Here is a 21,970-nt window from a genome sequence, read left to right as displayed (position 1 = left end):
TTTGATGGCTAATATTCCATCGTGTGTGTGTGTGTGTGTGTGTGTGTGTGTGTGTAATACACAATGGGATACAAGTATCAAATTCAAGAAGGTTACTGAAATCTTAAAGAATACAGATCATTTTATGGTCAAAATTGTTTGCAGTTGTATTTGCAAAGAACAAAAGTCCTTAAACGCCATACACATGGATATATGTGTATATATCATATATATATATATATATATATATATATATATATATATCACATCTTAACGCATCTGTCAATGGGCATCTGGGCTCTTTCCATAGCTTGGTTATTGTGGACATGCTGCTATGAATATAGGGGTGGAGGTGCTCCTTTTGGATCACTATGTTTGTATCCTTTGGATAAATACCTAGTAGGGCAATTACTGGGTTGTAGGGTAGTTCTATTTTTAACTTTTGAGAAACCTCCATACTGTTCTTCAGAATGGCTGTACCAGCTTGCACTCCCACCAACAGTGTAAGAGGGTTTCCCCATTTTCCACATCCTTGCCAACATTTCTTGTTTCCTGATGTGTTAATTTTAGCCATTCTGACTGGTGTGAGGTGGTATCTCATTACGGTTTTGATCTGTATTTCCAGGATGCCAAATGATACTGAGCATTTTTCATGTGTCTGTTGATCATCTGAGATACAAGTAGTATTTTTCTAATTTTTCAGGTTCAGAAAGAGGAACTAAGCCAAGTTAAATGGTTTGCCTAAAACCTAGTGTCTGGTAAAAGGTGGAGTTAGGATTCAAATGCTATGCTCTGCACCAGACCACCCAGCTTCCCACAGTCCCTGTGTTGTTTTGGTAAACAAGAGCATGTTAGAGACACAACTCTGGTTCCTGACTGAACACAGACCTGGCAGAGAAAGTTGATAGGTGAAGAGAAAGGGCATAGTTAAACTCCAGGAAGGTAAAATATGCATTTGGATTTCAGTGGTAGAATCTTGGGAAGAAGGAGTGGGCAGCTAAGATACCAGCAAGAGAGAGTTGGATCCCTGAGTTTAGTGACCTTTCATCGGAGACAAATAGTCCTGATGGTGAGAGAGAGGTTTCCTATATAAATTGCTGAGGCAATGGTGGCCCAAGTAAGCCACAGAAGCACTCTCAGACCTTCTGCACTGTAATAAACAGTCTGAGCTTATTAATTTGTGGAGGAAAAGAAAGTGTAGTAAGGAGACATTTTGAGATAAATAAGTTTTTGATGACATTGGAATTTTTCCAAAGCATTTGTTCACTTAATCCTATATTGGCTTTTTATATGTGGGATCTTGAAATAAACAAGGCATCATCTTATGCCCCCCCCTTTTTTTTTTTGCATTTGCTTTCAAGCTGATTGGTGCAAATGGATGGAATTACTTCAGTGTGGTTCTCTTTCTATCTCTTTCACACAGTGGACAATAACAAATGACTTTTCAAAATATCTTGGTGATACCAGCCAAAAAAGGTCATAAAGTTTCTTAAGAGGACATAAGCTATTCACACTGGGTCTTCTAATATGCATATCAGTATAATTACACACAGTTCATTAGAACGTGATTATCACATGATAACAAATAAGTGATATTTTGTTTCTTCAGTATATGGAATGGTCACACTGTGGATATTATAAAATTATTTCTTTGCAAATTCACATGCATTTTCACTCTCAAATTGGCACAGTCCATAACCAGTGATGCTTTTCAAACAACAAAAAATAATTTCTGCTTTAGCAACCAAGACTGACAATAACGTGAATGTCTGTGTATGTTTAGAGATTTAGAAAGTTATTTAATTAAACAGTAGCATCTATTATGTGATTTATAATGCATGGAGTACTGTGTTAAGTACTTGAATACACTATCTTAGAAGATAAATAGCTAATAGACCAGATAGATAGCTATGTTCTTTAAATTAACACTTGAAAATATTTAAACATAAGGCTATTTTCTCCGTTTTGCAAATGAAGGAACTGAGGTACTGTACAATCAACTAATCTAAACTCTTAACAGCAAAGCCAAGAGAAAATAATGAAACCGACTAGCTTTCTTGGCTCCAGATAATATAACATAAAATGAAGATTAATAGTAATAAAATTCCAGATAACATCAAAATTATACAATCATAGAACCTCATGTGTAGTATATGAAGACATTATATAAGGTTCCATTCTAATGATACAAGTTTTATAGTTTTAAAAAAACAAATAACATCTCCTCTTGGGGAAAGAAAATTTAAATGCTATAGACATCTATCCTCTTAGAAACTGTTTCAAGCACCTAAAACCAACAATTTATCACAGAAAAAGTCAGAAACTATTAGAGATGCCTCTAGCCCTCCACTATGACTGTTCCAATAGTTGACTTTGAAAATGGTTACCCAGCTTATTATAACTTGTCAGTGTGCTACTATACCATTAAGAATTAAACTCAAATCATGACAGGAGAACATGCTGATGGAATGGAAATATAATTCCATACTTTAAAAACAAATATGAGTCTCTTTTCTTTGTTTTTATACATTTTATTTTTTTAATTTAATTTAATTTTTTTCAGTGTTCCAAAATTCATTTTTGTGCACCACATCCAGTGCTCCATGAGTCTCTTTTAGATCCCCAAACTACTTCTCTCCTTCTAAATGTGCTCTCTTCAAAATAAAGAAAATGGACACACTGTTTTAGATATGGAGAGAGAAACAGAGAATAAATGCAGAAAAATATTACTAATTAGTAAATCTAGGTAAAGGGTGTTCATTGTGCCACCCTTTCAACTTTCTGAAATTTTAAATCTTCACTCCCGGGGTGCCTGGGTGGCTCAGTCGGTTAAGCGTCTAGCTCTTGACTTCAGCTCAGGTCATGATCTCAGGGTCCTAGGATCAAGCCCCATGCCAGGCTCCATGCTCAATGGCGAGTCTGCTTGGGATTCTTTCCCACTCCCTCTCTCTTCCCTTTGTCCCTCCCCTGCTCGCTCTCTCTCTCAAATAAAGAAATAAACAAAATATCTTTTTTTAAAAAATCTTTACTCTTAGTGACCTCTACTCAACCCAGACACTTCCACCTTATGCATTTGGCTTGCTGCCATTCCTGGACTTTTTTTTTTTTTAAAGATTTTATTTATTTGACAGAGACACAGAGAGCGAGGGACACAAGCAGTGGGAGTGGGAGAGGGAGAAGCAGGCTTCCCACCAAGCAGAGAGCCGGATGCAGGCCTCCATCCCAGGACCCTGGGATCTTGACCTGAGCCGAAGGCAGACACTTAACGACTGAGCCACCCAGGCGCCCTCCTGGACATTTTAGATGCATATAATTTTAATGTTAGAAATTGTGTGCAAATCTCTATGACTTTACCAAGCACAGACACACAAATTTTTCCTGTCTCCATTCATTAATCTCTTAGACTGGTGGTTTTCAAGTACTTGGATATTATGGAATCTCTGTGAGACTCTTCCAAAGTTTTCCATGGCTCCAGTCATCCATGTTGCTTATTTTGCCTGGGACCAGAATAAAGATCGTGAACACCCTATTTTTCAAGGAATACCCAAAATGGTTCCCAGCACACTGATATTCTAGAAAATGCCATTTGAAAGAAGTCACTTTCAAAAAAAAAAAAAAAAGTCATTGTCTTGGAGCCATACTACCCCTCCCCCTTTATTTTCTATCTGTGTAATTCACAGTAAGCCTGAGTCGTGAGGGGTATAGGTAAGAGAGGACAAGTGGGTCTGTGGGAAGAGCATGACACGTGACAGTTGTTCTCGCCCACAAAAGGTCTAGAGAAGCAGTCATTCTTATTCTCCCTCAAAGAGAAAATGCCTCAGTTCTAGCAAGAAGTAATCTGAGACGGTTAACAAATTACTTTTTTTTCCCCCCTTTTAACTTAAAGTACACAATGAGATTGAAACGTATCTGTGTCAGACAAATTACTGGGAGTGACAGAGGTCTCCCCCTAAGTACAGAAAAAATGAGGCAGTGCCAAGTGAAAATTTTCACTCCTGCTGATGTCTTTTCTAAAGGACAAGGGTTATTAATTCACAATTTCCTCACTCTGCAAGTCATGGGCTCTTACTTCCAAATTCCCTGTGGGGAAATCCTACAAAAAACTCAAACAGCCACAGCTCTTGCTACCATTAATATTTTAGGTGTTGCATCAGTGGGAAAACATAGATAACTAAACGTTTTGATATGTAATAAGCAAACGTTTTAAAGGTCGAATAACAAATAGATTCCTCTGTACAACACTTCCACCCAGTTAATAAGAGATATGTAGAGCTTTCCTGAGCTGAAGCACCAACTGTGCTATTTGATTCATGAAGAATAACCAAATAAATCACTGTACAGTGCTCCGGACAAATATTTACTTTATAGCATTATAGGCTAGGTGGTATGATTTGTACAAAGTGACTTAATTAAACAGGCTACCATGTAAAACACTCAGTCTCCAGCGAGATACTGTAATTAACCCCGTATCTGTAATACCCTAGACCACAAAATACTTAGCAAGCTGGAGTGGGCCTACTGGCCGAAAGGGAACACAGCCGGTGAGAGATGGATGGAGTGTTTGTAGAATGAGTATTAACTAAGCTTCCTTTTCTCTTCCCTCGTATCAGGCCAAAGGAAAGACCTTTGAAGAACAAAGAGCAAGGACAGGAATCAGAGCCATTCCTTCTTTTATCTTTTTAACAAATATTTATGAAGCGCCAGCCTTGCTTGTAGGTGGGTAGGATGTGGTAAAGAAGACAAAATCCCTGCCCTCGTCTAATTTAGAAAGGTTGACAGATAACAGAGGAAGAAAAAATATATATATAACAAATGAGCGGATCTTTCCAGGTGAGTATTTTCAGGTGGTGGTAAGTGCCAATAAGAAAAATAAAGCAGACGAAGGGACTGGGAGGTAAAAGGGTGCCTTTTTTCTTTTTTCTTTTTTTCTTTCCTTCCTTATTTTTTTTTTTCCAGATGAAGGGTCAAAGAAGCCTTCTTGAGCAAGTGACATTTTAGGGGAAGCCTGAATAGAGGTAAGAGAGGGGCCATGTCCCCATCTAAGGGACTAGCCTTCCAGGCAGAAGGAACACCAAATGCAAAGGCCCAGGAGTGGAAACATGTGAGGTTTGTTGAAGAACAGAAAGGAGGATACTTTAGCAGGAAAGTAGCAGATGCGGTCACAGGTGGCCTGAAGCTGGATAATGCTGGGCCTGGTAAACCCTGGTAAGCATTTGGGATTCTTTCCTGAGAGTCATTTAAATGCCTCAAGCATAATATTGCTGGTGTCTTTACAGTGATGTTAGAGAAGAGGGCATCTATAAACATTCAAGGAGAAAAACTGGGAGACCACAGAAGAGGGAAGAATGAGAAAGGAAAGCAAATGGGATTTCATGAGGGGGGATAAACTCTAGCAGCTGGTCAGCGGGCATGCTTCCCAGATCACCTTCCAGCATGTGTCTTGGGAGTTGTCATCATTACTCTACAAAGCCCCTTTTACAGTAAGTATTTAAAAAATTCAATATATTGAAGACTTGCAGACACTAAAAGACAAGGAAAACACCATTTATAGACTTGCATTACTGAGAAAATGCTTGCTCTGATTAAAGCAATAGACCAGGCTAGGAGGCATAGATTTCTACTGGCATTCAGTTCAGTCCATAAATGAAGATAATTTCTGTAAACACATATACAACTCTCCAGGACAGACACGAAACACAACATGAGCACCTCCAGCAAATTAGGACCGAGCAATAGGGTTTTCCCAGACGCACCATCCTCCCAAGCACCTCTGCTGATTGTCTGATGCATTTGGGGACCCTGTGCATCAGCTAGCACCATGCATGGCATCATGATGTAGATGATAAATGTAAGGGGATACCAAATTTACATACTTGCCTCCCGTTTTCCATAAACAGTAATTTGTTAAGTCACAAAGAATGTCATCAGCACAGTTTTCAATGTTATGGGATATACACACTAATTAGAAGCCATTACTCTCAAATGCACATTCTTTTTCCCCTTGCCTTCTAATCTCCTCATCCACCAATCCATTCTCCACCAAGCCTGCCAAGTCTCTTACCAAAGTAAAAGCTACTTATGGCCATCCCCTTCTCACGACCTTGCAGTGGTTTCCCACTGATGATGGAATAAAGCCCCACGTCCTGTTCCTAACAGTGAAATCTCTAAAGTATCGCTCCAATCTACAGGCACTTCCTATCTTTGCCACCTTGTACCTCATGCTGGTGACTCCAGCGAACTTTGCTCACTCTCCCCCATGTTCTGAGCCAAATCCCAGCTCAGCCCCTTATTTGCTGTGTAACCCTGGGTCCTCCCTGTGCATCACTTCTTTTCCTATAAAATGGAAGTACTCACACTGTATACTCATAACTCATGGGCTTTTCATGGGCCTAAATAAATATACTTAGAATAATGTCACATACACGGCAAGTGCTAAATAAACATGAGCTCTTATTATTGTTATGGATTAATGGAATTTCCTTGTTATTATTTCTCTGACCAAAAAAAATGGCCTTCCTGCCCACTCTTCTCCCAGAAAACTCCTACTCATTTTTCAAGACCCCACAAAAACATCACCTCTTCTCTAAATCTTTCCTAACACATTGACTCACTTTCTAGTGGTCTTTAATTCTTCTGTGCTCTCATGATACACTGGGGCATCACTCTTCAAAAGCATTATTTGCACAACATTGATTAATTATTAATAAGTTTGCTTGCCAGGCAGTATATGAGTCCTTTGAAGTTCTTTGAAGGCAAGTATATGTCTTTCTCATTTTGTATCTCCTAAACCCAGAGTAGGGCCTGGAGCACAGTAGTCTTCCAACAAATGTTTTGTTCAATCAACTATTCAATCAGTAAATATGTAAGGACACACATATTTCTCAAAAATTTTCCAATGTTGCTTGGAAATATTGCGAGGAAACTGAAGAAGAATACAAGGCACAGATTTAGCAGGTTTAGCTAAGAAACTCGGCCTCAACTGCATATGTTTATTCCCTAAATTGTGCCTAAAACTTGGCAAAAGTCAGGCATTATTCACTGGTTTGTTTTTACTCTTCCCCTAGTCATTCTAGTATTGACTTGTCAGGCAAGAGCTCCTTACAGTATGAATGACGTCTTTTAATACATTTGCATTCGATTATTAGGCACAAGAGTACACATTTCATGAACCTTTGTTAAAATGAGGGAAGAGTCCCAAGATACAGGTAGAACTCAATGGGGGGAAAGGGAAAAAACTAATACTAACTGCAAGCCAAGGAATATTGCTCCTTGGACAGGGACATTCCCATGGGCAAGCACGGATAGATGGACAGAATGCGGCACTCACCAATACATTTACTCTTCAAGAGGGGAGTGCTGGGGGAGGTGTGTGGGGAGCCCAGAAAGTAGTGAAGGCCATCATCAATAACTTTCTTCACAGCATCAGTTGATGGTGGAGGAGAACCACTGACTATAGTGAGAACATCAGCAAAGGATAGAAGGTTGAAGAAGCTGGACACTGAGGCAAGTGCCAGTCAGGAGAAAGCAGGCCACAGGAGTCAGGCAGAATAAGATAATGCCTCAGAAGCTGTCACCCTTTGGGGTTAGGGAAAAATAATATGTTGACCTAAGGACTTAATTTTCCCACTCCCTAACATTTCACTGACACTTTGCAATGTAAGATGTGTTTTTTATCAATATATATTTTTAAAGATTTTATTTATTTATTTGACAGACAGAGATCACAAGTAGGCAGAGAGGCAGGCAGAGAGAGAGGGGGAAGCAGGCTCCCCACTGAGCAGAGAGCCCTATGCAGGGCTCAATCTCAGGACCCTGGGATCATGACCTGAGCCAAAGGCAGTGGCTTTAACCCACTGAGCCACCCAGGCGCCCCTCGATATTTTTTTTTATATCATCTAACAATGAGTGTGGCATCTACTACTGGGGTTCAAAACTGCAAGGAGAATTTGGAAATTTGGGATGGTGATTCAGAGTCAAATTAATGGGTAACAAAGTAGATGTACATGGAAGAAGCTAAAGCAATTGAGAATATTTTTTAAATATCTACAACATCTAATCTTGCAAAGAACATGAATTTAGAGTACTCTTATACTCCAAATGAATCTTAAATGAGATAATATACAAGAGCATTCTAGCAACTAATTTAAATACAGTAAGTGTTGGAAAGCATATAGGTAGAATCAAAATTTCTTCTTGCTCACAGCAATGCTCAATTCTGTATGTTGAGGGTATAAAAAAAATAGTTCTTATGGGACCAGTTAACCCTGATCTTTGGATTCATGCAGGTCCTTTTTTTTTCTTAAAGATTTTATTTATTTATTTGACATGGAGAGAGAGGGAGAGCACAAGCAGGGGGAGCAGCAGGCAGAGGGAGAGGGAGAAGCAGCCTCCCCGCTGAGCAGACGGGGCTCGATCCCAGGACACTGGGATCATGACTTGAGCCAAAGGCAGGCACTTAACCAACTGAGCCACCCAGGTGCCCCTCATGCAGGTTCGTATAAGCGTTTTCTTAGTATTTTACTGAGGACCAAAAATCAGATTATAAATATTGTTATATACAGACGGATGACCATCCAGAAGAATTTTCTAATACCTGGACTATGAAGTAGTGAGACTGTGTACCAGAAGAGATTATAGAACTATTTTCTCCAGAGTCATAATAAATAGAGCAGATTTTCATATGTCAAAGATGGAGTAATTATGGTCTGCCCAAGGGCAAAAGGAAGCAATGAGATAATCACCCAAATTCCTTCCAGATTCAGGATTGTTTAAATAGTCTGATTAGTGACAACCCACTGGATATCTACTTCTGTTTTCAGATATTTTAAAAATAATCCCAGAGTCAATATTTCACAAGTGCTTCTTCAATCTTCTGCCATTAGCCCACACTTCATAACTTGGGTTTTCAAAACCAGAACTACATGTTCTTCTGACCAAAATATGAAATCTACAAATAACTAAAGATAAAAAAAAATTGTTCAGTGGGTTTGGACATAAACTGCATCTTCTGCTTGCTTAGTTTCATCATGAAAATTACTTTAATTTCAATGCTGGAATCAAAACAATCCAGTCTTCTTAAAAGAAGCCTACTGTCTACTGTAAAGTAATAACATGTTTTTAGAGACTTCTAAGTGCATATCTTGGAATTTCTAACTTAAATGCATGGTTTGGAAAATACCAATCATTGATCGTGAAAGGATGGTTACATTTCATCATGACAAAGAGGCAAAAATAACGTACTTACACTCTTATTTACTCATGTAACTATTACATATGATGCTAAAAAAAACAATGTTTTAGATAAGAAAAAAGTCATTCAAGTACTAAGATATGTGTATATTTTCTAAAAAGAAATCTTCATGAAATGTTTCACAAAAATAAATTTGAAAAATACTAAACATATAGCGAAATAAAACAACAGAAATAAATGTGACTATGAACTTAATCAGGACTTGGAAACAAACTGATATAGCTTTACTAAGAATGATGAGAAGGGGAGTATGTGAGTTGAAAGGGGGAAAAAAGTGAAAATGAATCATGGCCATAACTAATTTTATTAGTTTGATGACTAATGGATTCTTTAAACCTATATTATGGTACATTATAACCAAGTCATGTGTTTTAAAAGGGGGGGGCAGTTCTGACATTTTGCAGAAATTTTTGTTTTAACTCGGCTAGAGGATCACTCCAATAGCATAAATTAACTTAGATGTCATTTAATTGTTCTTTTTGTAACTTGCTGCAAGAAAATTTATGTAATGCATGAGTGTAACTGGCTCTTTCATCACTTTAAAATTTGGGTTCTTTTGAAAAGAAAAAAATCCAGTATTTATAGCTCATGTTCCTAGCACATCAAAAATCTATTCTCAGTAAAAGAAAGGTTACATTATTATATTCAGAAACTCTATAATAAGGAAAATATTACCAAAATTTTAGGAAGATTTACCATTATCTGAAAATTAGCTTACTAAAATTAAATGTCCTTCTGGTCAAAATAATGGTTGATATTAATACAAGCAGTAAAACATGTAAGTCTGTTAGTTAATTGTACATTTTCCATCTTTGTTCTTTTTATGAGAATGAATTATACCCACATCCCTTCTCCCATTCAGTTATACTACTTAGCAAACTATATGAAAATACTCACATTAGGGGTAGAGTAAACCACAAGAGAAAGGAGTTCTTCAGTACATACTTATATATAAATCTCTATATACCTATGCTGCCATTGGTAGGCTTTAAAAAACTAATCATGTGCATTCTATGTATGAAACTATAATTAAGATTTAATTCATTAAAAAGATGACCAAAAAAATTCTCCAATGAAGCAATTGTATGAGCAGTAGTCCATTTTCAGAAAACAAAAATAACTGCATCATTTTTAGCTAGGTAAAATATGCTTTAAGCTAAACACGTGGTACCCATCAAAGGCAAGCTATATATTACTAGGAGTAAGTTGAATTTGCCAAAGCACTGTGCAGTGTATGAGACAAACATTTCGGAAGAGTGGAAAGCAGAATGCAAGTAAATATTAATCTGCAAACCCAGACATCTCGGTTTATAATGCTGGCACCTAACATGCAGTGATAAAAATCACTGTTAGAATTGTCTGTCAGAAAAAAAAAAAAAAAGAACTGTCTGTCAGAAGTACCTACCTGCTCCCTTTATTGCAATGGTCCTTATTAAATAAAAACTATACAGATACCCAGTTTTGAAGGGTACCTTTATCTGAAAGAAAATATATCCTTCAGAGAAATCTGAAATGCCCTAGCACTGATGATGAAAGTTTATTTACTTTCTAGTGGGCTTTTTCTTACACTTCATTATCATACTGATTTAAGGAAGCTCCCCCCTTGTATGTAACATACATGTTAAAGGTGGCAGATTCAGTGCAATTTTTATAGAAAGTTCTTGAATGTATTTACTTGCTATTCCTAAGTAAATGGGGGAATTTATTTATTATTGCCAATAAATCTGAAGTTTGTTTTTTTTTTTCTTACAATAGGCTCTTAAAGAAAATAGCAATTTGAAACCAAATCAGACTAACTAACCATGCCATTTCAGAAGTGGGAACTTTGTTCTCCCTTTCCCTAAGTAAAGTCAATAGATCAAAAACCCACTAGTCTCTACACTACAAACATGGCAATGCAACAATGAAGTTTGACTTTAAACATTATCTTAATAAATAAACTAGAACTAAGCTTAAAATATTAATTCTCCTACCAAAAATACACTACTGAAAAATGTCAACAACAGCCACCAAACAACCCCCCCCACCCCCGCAAAAAGTCAGCTCTCACCTCAACAAAGATTAAACAAAAACCTGAATGTTTACAACTCCTTCGGTATTTAATTTACCTGGAATCAGCTAGGTATTTTTTATAAGCAGTAATCTTAAAGACTCCCCACAGTTAAAGGCTTATTTTATCTGGAAACAGCTTGGCAGCACAATGATAACTGAATACACAGTACACTGTGTCTTCTCCAGCGACTCATTCTCCATTCATTTCACACTCATGGTATGCATTAGGAACGAAATTCAAATGCTCTGTTTTCTACATTTCTGAACTACAGCCACTAATGAAAAGCACTGCAGACACCTCCAAGTCCCGTCTTACCATGTATGAGCCACAGTGAAGCGCCGACGTTGCCGGATGCTTTTATTCACCAGCAACTTTCTGAAAAAGCATGGTGAGTTCCTCGGTGAACTGCGTGGAGAAATTTTAGGAGATGTAGGTCTGTTGCCCGGTAGTCTCGGAAGCTCGAGTTCTAAGTGCATTTGCTCCTTGAAAGTCTTGATGTAAACCTCAGATTCAGAAGCAGTAAGTTCTTTTGAAGACTCTTTGGCTGTCATGTCTTATATGGAGCGCTGGCTTTCACCACCCAAAACAAAAACCTCAAACATAGCAGAGACACAGCTGCAGGTTAGGAGGCTGATGAGTCTGCAAACTGTTTTCCAGTTTAATTTCAGAAGCCGCGGCTCCCGTGCGTGAGCTGCTTAGAGCAAGAGCAGCATACTCGAAGAATGGCAAGTCAGGCTGTCACAAGGAGCTTTATCAGCCTGGCTTTGCCTCTGAAAATGCGCCAAAGTGCTTCCTATGTCAGTAGCCTCCTTGTGGAAGAGGTTCGTCTGCAAGCTACACACTGACACTCACTGAATTCATTCAGCTGAATATACCAACTCATGAAATATTCATAAGGGCTTCTGATAAATCCTTTGCATGTATTTTTTAAAATCTTATCAAGCAAGCTGCATTCACTAATGGATAGTCAGCAAAACCTAGGCACCCCGTCACCTGTTTTGTTCACACAAAAAGCAGAACTAGAGCCCTTCCAGCATGTGTGATGTTTTAAAGTCTTCATTCAGAATTATCTTGCCCTGTAATGCACACAACAGTGACTCCACCTACCAAATGCTTATTGGCCTAGGATTATTTAAATAATTGCACTCTGGTTCCCCTATAACAACACTCTTCATTGCTCAGATTTTCACAAGATTTGTAAAGCTACTGTGCTCTTCACAGTGAAAACATTAAATCAGGGACTATCAAAAAGCCTAGCTAAAACAACCCCCCATATTCCATTTTCTGAATGAAAAAGCTGATTGGCTGAAGTTTTTTTTTCCTCCCCTCTCCAGAAGATCCAAAACAGCATCAATATTTATTAAAAAAAAAAAAAGTCAGCTAACAGGAAAACACTGGATTCGGTTCATTCCCCTGAGGAATTTAAAGGCTAATCTTTATTCCAATAAACATTACCCTCATTCTTCTGTTTAAGCTCATTGTTCAAGGGTTGCCCACAGCAGCCACTCTGTTAGTTAGATGCAAAGTCACTTCCGAAACCCAAAGCTCCGCAGAACAGAAATGGAGGTAACAACCGAGAAAAACGCTGCCGAGGAAAAATACTGCCCGGGAAAGTGCAGAGTCCAAAGGCAAGCGCTGTGCGCACACATGTGTGTAAGTGTGCGCATGCGCGCACGTACAAAGGCACATGCGTGCGCACGTACTCGGGTAGGTGTGCAAGACAGTTTACGTCTGTGAGTGTGTGTGTGTACTTTGTTCACAAGGGCTTGCAAATGAGACATAATGCCTCAAGTTCCAAAGCAAATCATTATAACCTGAAATTTCATTTAGAAATAGACTGGAATGCAGCTCCTATACTACAAAAGGTACGTGGAAGGGAAAGGAATATGGTGCTGCTCAAAGTGCACAGATGTTGTAGAAAGTCTGCACCAGCAATGATTGCCACCAGGGCCAGCCTGATCTCACAAAAATTTGACAAAGCAGAATTCAGGCTAGTCCACGAGAGAGGCAGTTAAGGAATGATTCACAGGAAGACTTCAGGGAATAGGGAGACATTAATTTTCTTCTAAGATGTGAGGACTTCCACCTTTATAAAAGTCATTCCCATATGTCATGTACTCTGGCTGAATATCTGAAGGACCAAATAAGAGCAGACGATGACCTGGAAAAAGAGAAACCCCACACCAGCCTTTCGGGGAAGTTGGTCAATGCTAACAGAAAGGATATAAACTAGTGTACAGGTACTATCTTGGAAAGATACCAATACTGCAATCATACACTTGGAATATTTCATGAACAGAAGTAAACTCAGGGAATTTCATAGTTGTAATAAATCCCAGGATTCACCTTGTTCAGCTCCTCATTTCAAAGACAGACAGTCCTAGAGAACTTTAGTAATGTGTCCCATGTCATATTTGTAGTTGATGTTAGAGCTAGAGTTAAAGATAAAGAAGATAAAGTCCAGGCTTTCTGATTCCCAAGAGAGGACTCTTCCATTATATGAAACTGAGAAGCCAAAAAAGTCAGTTTGTCCAGCTAGGCCCTGGCACATCTTCCATATATATTTGAATATATTTTAACTGCCCTACTTGAGAATGGATTGTTAGTAATATCATGGGAGGACATATTGCTGGTACCTATTATTTACTGCATGATGAAAACAAAGCTAGGACTTTCCTCTGACAATCATGTGATTTAAAACTGAGACATGAGAATATATGATCTTACCAATATTCAGAGTGACTCATTTACTTAAAAAAAAAAAAAAAAGCCAATTTGAAGTTACCAAGGTCTTTCTCAGATTCACTTTTTAAGGCTGCCAAAATATAGGAAGCATTTCAGGGATTGTTTTTCTCCCAAATGATGGCAAATTTCATAACCTAGATTTAGCCATACATAAACCAGGGTTCAGATAAGGAAATACTGCCAGAGCATTCACTTACCTGAAGCAGCATAATGATGTAACTGTAATTACTTCCCGATTCTTATGGGCAATTTATGTGACATTATGTGACATTTCACATTACTTTTTTCATTTGCCCACTATGCCCACAAACCAATGTCCCAGTTAAAGAAATTTTGAGAGACATCCTAAGAAATAAAATTCTCAAAAATAAAATCTTGTTAACTCTACCTAGTTTTGATAACATTAAGGAATACCAAAGACAGTTAATTGAGATGCAAAACTTAAAAGATAATCAGACTATTTTAAAGCCTGAATTAGTTACCTCTGAAGAAAGGAAATGTATGTCCACAGGTAAATGCATTAAAGTTTGTTTCCAGAGACAAAATGCCAAAGAGAAACTCAATACCGTGTTAAACACTGAAGTCAAAAAGGAATCTAGAAAGTAGGAAACAGGAGATGGTATCTAAGAAAAAGTACACAAAAGCAAAGTAAAGGCAGATAATACCCTGTTATATTTCAGCAAAGAATACACTGTTCTGAGAGAGAGAGCCAGGAGAACTGGAGAAAAAGCCCAAAAGAAAGCAAACAGAGTTTACGTGCCCTTCTGAGAGCCTAGGAAGGAGCCAAAATAAAAACCTTCCTATCTACACTCCATGCTTAGTCCTTGGCACCTCAAAAGGAGAGATGAGTAATTCTGAGTCAATTTATTAGTGCGCAGATAGTTGCCCTTGGGAATTACTTGAGAATTCCAATTATAGCTGTGTCTCAATTTTAAATAATGAAATTCCTTGTATCCACATCCTGTGAAAGCAATAAGGATCAAGAATTTATCATAACAAAATATCATTAAAGGATGTGAATAGAGTTATATGGCCAAAAACAATCAATAATGTATTATTTATTAATATGAGAGAAAACTTAAAAACATTCTGACTTTTCATTAAACTGAAAAGGAAAGTAAATTAATTACAACCAAACAAAATGATAAACTTAGAGTGCAAGTATTAGAACATTATTTAAATGTATTTTAAGGCTTATGGTTTTGTAATCAAATTATTTTAAATGAAAACAATTACACTCTTTCCATATTCATTATCTTTCAGACTCTATAAGTTTACCTGGAATAAATTTTCTCTGAACTGACTGACCAATTTTTAACTAACTGCCATTATAAAACTGAAGTATTTTAAAGGCATAAAACCACAGATTCTACGCAATATTATGCATAACAGTGTTGAACATGAAATAGCATGGCTCACATTTACTAAAAATACAAAACTGGATATTTGAGAAGACAGAATTTACTCAGAAGCTTCTTTCTGAAGAGGAATAGATTTAAGACTATCAATATTAACCGAGTTAAACCAGTGTGGATTATATCTTTATGTCACTAACCCGTGCTCTTTTTCTAAAATAACATACCATCTGAGCACAGCCATTAGGCTCTACTCAATTAAATACAGACAAGCTCTTCTTTCAGTCAGACAAGGTAAGAAGTGAATACAGAACACCAGGAAACACTGGTAGCTTCTTTTAACAGAATGCCCCACTCACCACAGATGGCAACTTCTCCCAATTTCTCTATTTCAGAAATTTCTTTATTTGAAGAAATAGAGCTGGAGTTATTCTAACATGACTTCAGAAAAGATAACATTCAACTGAATGGAAATAGTTGTCTAGCCATCTTGGAGCAGAACCTTAACTGACCACTCTTTTTAGAATTAAGGATTACAAAAGAGTAGCTTATATTGATTACATATCCATTGCGTGTTCAACTTTATTGTAAGCATTTCAACAAGTTATTTCCGTTTATACTCATTATAAACTATCTGACAAGTGGTATTGAAATCTTTGTTGGACTTCCTGATAGTATCAACCTCCGAGGGTCCTTGAGGGCTGGGCTGAGTCTTGTTCGTTTCTAGAATATGGAACCGAGTCTGGCACAGAGTCGATACTCAATAAATATTTGTAGAATGAATGCCCATTATTTGGTCATTTTCAGATGAGATCATCAAGATACAAAATTGTATACTTTTTAAGGAGTTGACCCTACACCACAGTTTTTGTAACAAAGGAACCTAATGGGACAAAAGAAGGAATGCATGCTCCCAGGGTGGTCTGGTCATGTCACCAAAAGTGTATTTTCTCAAGTACTATATGTCCTTGGCTCTGAAGTCATCTAGCATGTTATCTTTATAAAATAATATGGATGTTTCACTTTCATTCATATGACACTACTTAATTACTCACTATTACAAAATTAGTGCTCCAGAAGGATCAGTTTTAACTCATACCATCTCCAAAGTCCCCTGAATCCCAGGGAGGGAAGCTATATTGCTTGAGAGCAAGAACTTTGTTTTGTTCACCAGTATAATCCCAATACCCAGGACAGTATTGACCACACAGTAGATATTCAAATAAATATTTTTTGGATGAATAAATGAATGATCTCCTCAGTACAGAATATGATTGGGGGGGGGTAGGTTGGCCAAAATGGGATACATGACCTCTCTCAAAGGAGAGTAAGAGCTATAGTGGCATTAACCCATAACCCTTCCACAATTCTGCACATTATTTTATGTAGTTTCACTGCCTAAACATGTTACTTCTCTACTTTCTTTGCCAAGAATACCATCTCATCCATTAAGGCTAAACTCAAAGAACCGGATTTATCTGCAGAATGTTTCTGAGGATATCATACTACGTATTTTTGTTTGTCTCCTAGAGTAACCTACGAGCTCTCCAAAGACATAAACTATTTCACTCATGTCTTTATCTCCACAGCCTGACATTGCTCTGATTGATTAATATTTGTTGATTGAAAACAGGAATAGAAAATGAATACAGTGCCCCAAATCATGCCTTCCCATCAGCCACAGATTGTTCTCACTGTCTTGACAGCCAGTCCAGCCAATATCCTAACTTCTTGTACTTGAGCTTACAAATGTTTCCAAAATAAGCTTCTTAAATCCTAGCGGTTTGGCTATGTTTTCCATTTTAACTAGCATTTCCTCATTCTTAAAAATAAGTAAATAAATAAAAATTACTATTATTACTATTATTATCATTCACATTCCTACTGCAGGGCTAAAGCAGAATGCGCATGTATCACGATCTCCCTTCATTAGGTGGTATACAGATAGGACAGACTGGCTAGGCCCTCTCCTCATGGTGCTTTCTGGTTTTGGCAGAGTAATTAGGTGCTTCTCTCTCAAAGCACATCCTCTGAAGGCAGACTGCATAGGCAAAAATACTAAGGAAGCTCCTCTCTTTGTTTCCTAGGTCATTGTTAACAACAAGATATATTAGCAAAGATGAGTCAGATGCCTAAATGCAAGGAGAGAAACTGTTCCCAGGGTAGGTGTTTTTAAATCTGCATTTCAAGAAGATATTCCAGTTCCCAAAGATAATACTAACCTGTCAGCAAATTTCTTAAAAGGGTGATTTCAAATGAATAGGATATTAGGAACATATATGTTAAAAACAAAGGCACATTGGGAAAACCTCTTTCTCTAAATGAGCTTGTATCTCTCTATTATTTCTACTCTGTCAGTGGTCTTCTGTGAAATATGTAAAAAAAATGGTATGGTATTAAACTACAGTTCAAATTTTTAAATGTAAATAATTATCTGTATAAGACCAATTAACTATGATACTACAGAGATCATAAAAAGAATATAGCACACATGAAAACTAAGTCAAATTCACTCCGCTGTTCTTAAAAAAGAGACTAATACTCAGGGATCCATTCGTGTTTGAGTATGTATTTGCAAGTATTTTACAGAAACAATATTTTCCTAAATTAGTGGTGTAACAGTATAAGTCTACAAATGGTACAGAACACACATGAATATGGAAAATGTTTCCAAAAATGGTGGATTTGATCATGGTTGGCTCACTTAATTTCAACATTTGTTTATTTACAACACATTCTGGTAAAGTCTATTCGCATTAAAAAAATTTTTTAAATTCAGTAACATTAATGATGATGGCTTTTTGATTTATAACGAAGAAAGCAAAATTTTACCTATTAAGACTATGTATGAAATTCTACTATTAAGAAGTAACTCAAATTTGGGGTGTCTGAATGGTTCAGCCTTTAAGCATCTGCCTTCGGCTCAGGTCATGATCCCAGGATCCCAGCGTCCAGGGATCAAGCCCCATCTCAGCCTCCCTGCTCAGTGGGGAGCCTGCTTGTCCCTCTCCAGCTCCCCTGTGCTTATATTCTCTCTCTCACTATCTCTATCATAAATAAATAAAATCTTTAAAAAAAAAAGAAGTAACTCAAATTTAATTTCATTTAAGTATTTTATACCAATTAAACACTGCAATATTAGCATATGTAAAATCCAAGAGTGGGGACATTTTATATGTAAGCATGCTAAACTTTGTAGCAAAGACATTTAAATAGAATGTATATTTTTATAAAGCTCCCTTGGTTACTTTTCATCTTTCTTGTTTTATTTTTAAATTTATCATACAATAAGATTGACCTTTTTTGGTTCAATGTTCCATGAAATTTAACACGTCTGGATTCATATAACCTTTATTATAATCAGGATATCGAACAGTTCTGTTAACCCCAAAATTCTCTTGAGCTATACCTTTGTAGTTATACCTTCTTTACACTCCTGATTTCTGGGAATCCCTACTCTATTCTCCACCACTGTAATTTTATGTTTTCAGTAATGTCATAAATAGGGGATCACATGGTACTTAACCTTTCAAGACCAACTTCTTTAACTCAGTGCAATGTCTGACATTTAGACAATGTTACATTTATTAATAGCTCATTCTTTTACCACCACATAGTTTTCTGTTGTATGGATGTACCACAGTTTTGTTTTGTTTTTTTAATCCATTTACCACTGAAGGGACATTTGGGCCATTTCTAGTATGGGGCAATTTTGAATAGAGCTGTGATAAACACCACGTGCACATTTTTGTGTAAATATATGTTGTCATTCCTCTATGGCAAATACCAAGTAGTGGGATTTCTGGGTCACAGGCTAAGTGTATATTCCTCTTTGTAACAAAAAATCAAGTTGTTTTCCAGAACGGATGCATCATTTTGCATTTCCATCAGCAACTCGAAGGTTCCCAGCAGCCCCATGGACTTGCTAGCACTTTGTCTTTTCAGTATTTTAGCCATTCTAATAAATGGGTAATATATACCTCATGCTGATTGTAGTTTACATTTCCCTAGTGGCTAATGTTGACCATGTTTCCATATGCTGATTTGCCATTAGGACAGCCTCTTTGTAAAGCGTCTGTTTAAGATTCTTGCCCATTTTCAATTTAGACTGTTTCTTTTCTAACAATGGAGACTTCTTCCCCAATCTTCCCACTAACATTTACTTTCCAGAATTCTCAAATAGCTAATCCATGCATTCTGTCCAGCACCTCAAGCTGTATTTAGGCATAGAAAGAGAATGGAGCATGATTACTCCCATCTTACCTCGAAACAGAACATTAATATGATAATATCAGCTACAAAATCTGGAAGTTTCAAACTGACTTTATAGTTTATAACACTTTTACATTAGCAACATTATTCCTGAAGACTTTAATGTTTACATTCTTGACTTGGCCATTCCTTTACTCCTGGGGGGCTTGCATTTGGACTATTGGAGTGACCTCTAACACTCACCCTTGCTGTAATCAGTCCTCAGTGTGGCTACTAAGGGCTGGGGCTCTATCACCAAAGAATACCAGAATGTCTGATGCATTTTATGGCTAGTTAGAAAGAGGCCCCTCTAGAAATGGATTCTAAGTGACTCCCAATTTCTCTTACCCTGACCACTTTTCAAAGCAATAGTTTCCTTTTTCCACTGTGGCATCATGAATACTTCTGAAAGAAACCCAAACTTTTCACTCCTTCTCCTTACTTATTTCTATGTTTCTCCTAATTTACAAATGCTTCAAAGATATTCTTACTGGGTGGGTACTATATGCCAAGAATAGGACTTCCTATTATCTTTGGTAAGTCTACCTTATTGCTTGAAATTTTCATATTTGTTACTCCGCATAAAATCACAATTCTAAAGAGCTTTGTTTTTATTTTAGTGACTCTTTATTCTCTACATACATAATAAGTCTTCATTGGCGATGATGGTGTACTATCTGAGAAAGCTTCAGCATCGGTCTTATAACTGCTTCCTTGTATGTATGTGATTTACAAAAAAACTCTATGCTCTTAGAGAGTAAAAACCATAATATGTTCCTTTTTTTTTTGAATGGCTAACATTTTTATTTCAAAAATCAGGATATTGTATATAACACTTTCTGAAAAATAAGTAAGACATGTAATTAAATGAACTCTATGGATTTTTTTTATTAAAGCATATTCATTTGACACTAAATATTGAGTGAAGTCACAACTATAATACTCATCAATATTCAAATTCTTTGCATGCATATAAAAAATGCTTTGTGCATAATAAATGAATGTTTAAAAACCCAGGAATATGAATTAATAGTATCTACATAATCACTGGTATTAAGTTAACTCATAGTTAAATGTTAATACGAGTCAGGCACTGAGCTAGTTCAAGGAAAACTACAGTGAGTAAACTAGACCATGTCCATCCTCACGGTACTTACAGTCTAATGGCACAATATCACAGCTCAATTCTAACCATAATTCTAAACTAATCTGCCTCATTATTCACCTGCTCTCCTTTTAAAGGAGGTCAAAACCAGGTTCTCTTCTATTTCCCACAGTTCTTGGGTTCCTCTCTATTTCACAGTAGATTATCCTCATTCAGAATGTCTACAAGATAAATAAGGAAGCATTCTTGATCCAGAGGGTTTTTTCCCCCCTTAGCATACCCTGCCAGTCCTTATTCCTTACTCCTAGCTCAGCATATGACTTTTTTTTTTTTAAATACTGAAGGAATGTTCATGCCCACCCAGTACACACACCAGCCAATGCAAACAAACAAACAAACAAACAAATAGAACCTCTTGTTTCATCTCTCTCTGAATTCTAACTGGGGCATAGGTAATTTTTGTCCAGTTTTTAAAGGAAATAGCAAGTAGTTTCTCTTCCTCTTAAACTAAAGTATGACTCCCAGTGGTTTTAGTTCTGTGACTTGGAATTACAATGCCTAAGTCACATGAACGACTTTCAAAGATCTATCCTCTAATACTTGACTTTATACGCTAAATAACTACAGCTCTTCCAACTATTCCTTACCAAACACAGATCAGATACTTTTTTAACACCTAGGCTGAACCTTTGACATATGTAATAGTAATGGGAGAGGGTGTTTTGGTTTGCTCGGTCTGCCATTACAAATACCACAGATCAAGTGGATTAAACAACAGATATTTATTATCTCCCAGTACTGGATGTCAGAAGTCCAAGAGCAAGCTGTCAGCAGGACTGCCTCCTTCTGAGGGCTGTCTTCCCCATGCATGACTCTGTGTTCACATTTCCCCTTTTGTAAGAACACCAGTCCTACTGGATTAGGGTCCACTTTAATGATCTCATTTTACCTTGATTACATCTATAAAGATCCTGTCTCGAAATAAGGTCACATTGTAAGGTAATGGGGGTTAGGACTTCAACATATTAATATGGGAGGGACATAAGTCAACTCATAACTTTCTACCTTCTAACTCCTCAAAATTCATGTCCTTTTCACATGCAAAATATATTGATCCCATTAAATGTTGCCAAAATTCTTATCATTCTAGCATCAACTCTGAGTCCAAAAGTTCATTTAAATCATCCAAATCAATTATGGGTAAAATCTTGGGCAAGATTCATTGTGGGACA

The 21,970-nt window shown here is 37.1% G+C and overlaps 1 protein-coding gene across 2 annotated transcripts in view; it reads right to left on the bottom strand.

Moving 5' to 3' along the window:
• LOC111143034 (phosphodiesterase 4B) overlaps nt 1-21,970 on the bottom strand; it is a 571,923-nt gene that overhangs the window by 376,325 nt on the left and 173,628 nt on the right. Inside the window, exon 1 of one of the 2 annotated variants that reach the window (XM_022496459.1) lies at nt 11,598-11,833. The exons of the other annotated variant lie outside the window; for it this stretch is intronic. Within the exon in view, the coding sequence (XP_022352167.1) occupies nt 11,598-11,833 (236 nt within the window). Of the gene's footprint in view, nt 1-11,597; nt 11,834-21,970 lie in introns of those variants that run through there. 2 annotated transcript variants of the gene reach the window in all.

The sequence above is a fragment of the Enhydra lutris genome, unplaced genomic scaffold, assembly GCF_002288905.1.
Source record: "Enhydra lutris kenyoni isolate GAN:26980312 unplaced genomic scaffold, ASM228890v2 scaffoldscaffold9, whole genome shotgun sequence".
Lineage (NCBI taxonomy): Eukaryota > Metazoa > Chordata > Mammalia > Carnivora > Mustelidae > Enhydra > Enhydra lutris.
The sequence above is the reverse complement of the archived record's forward strand: the minus strand, read 5'-3'. Positions and strand labels throughout refer to the sequence as shown.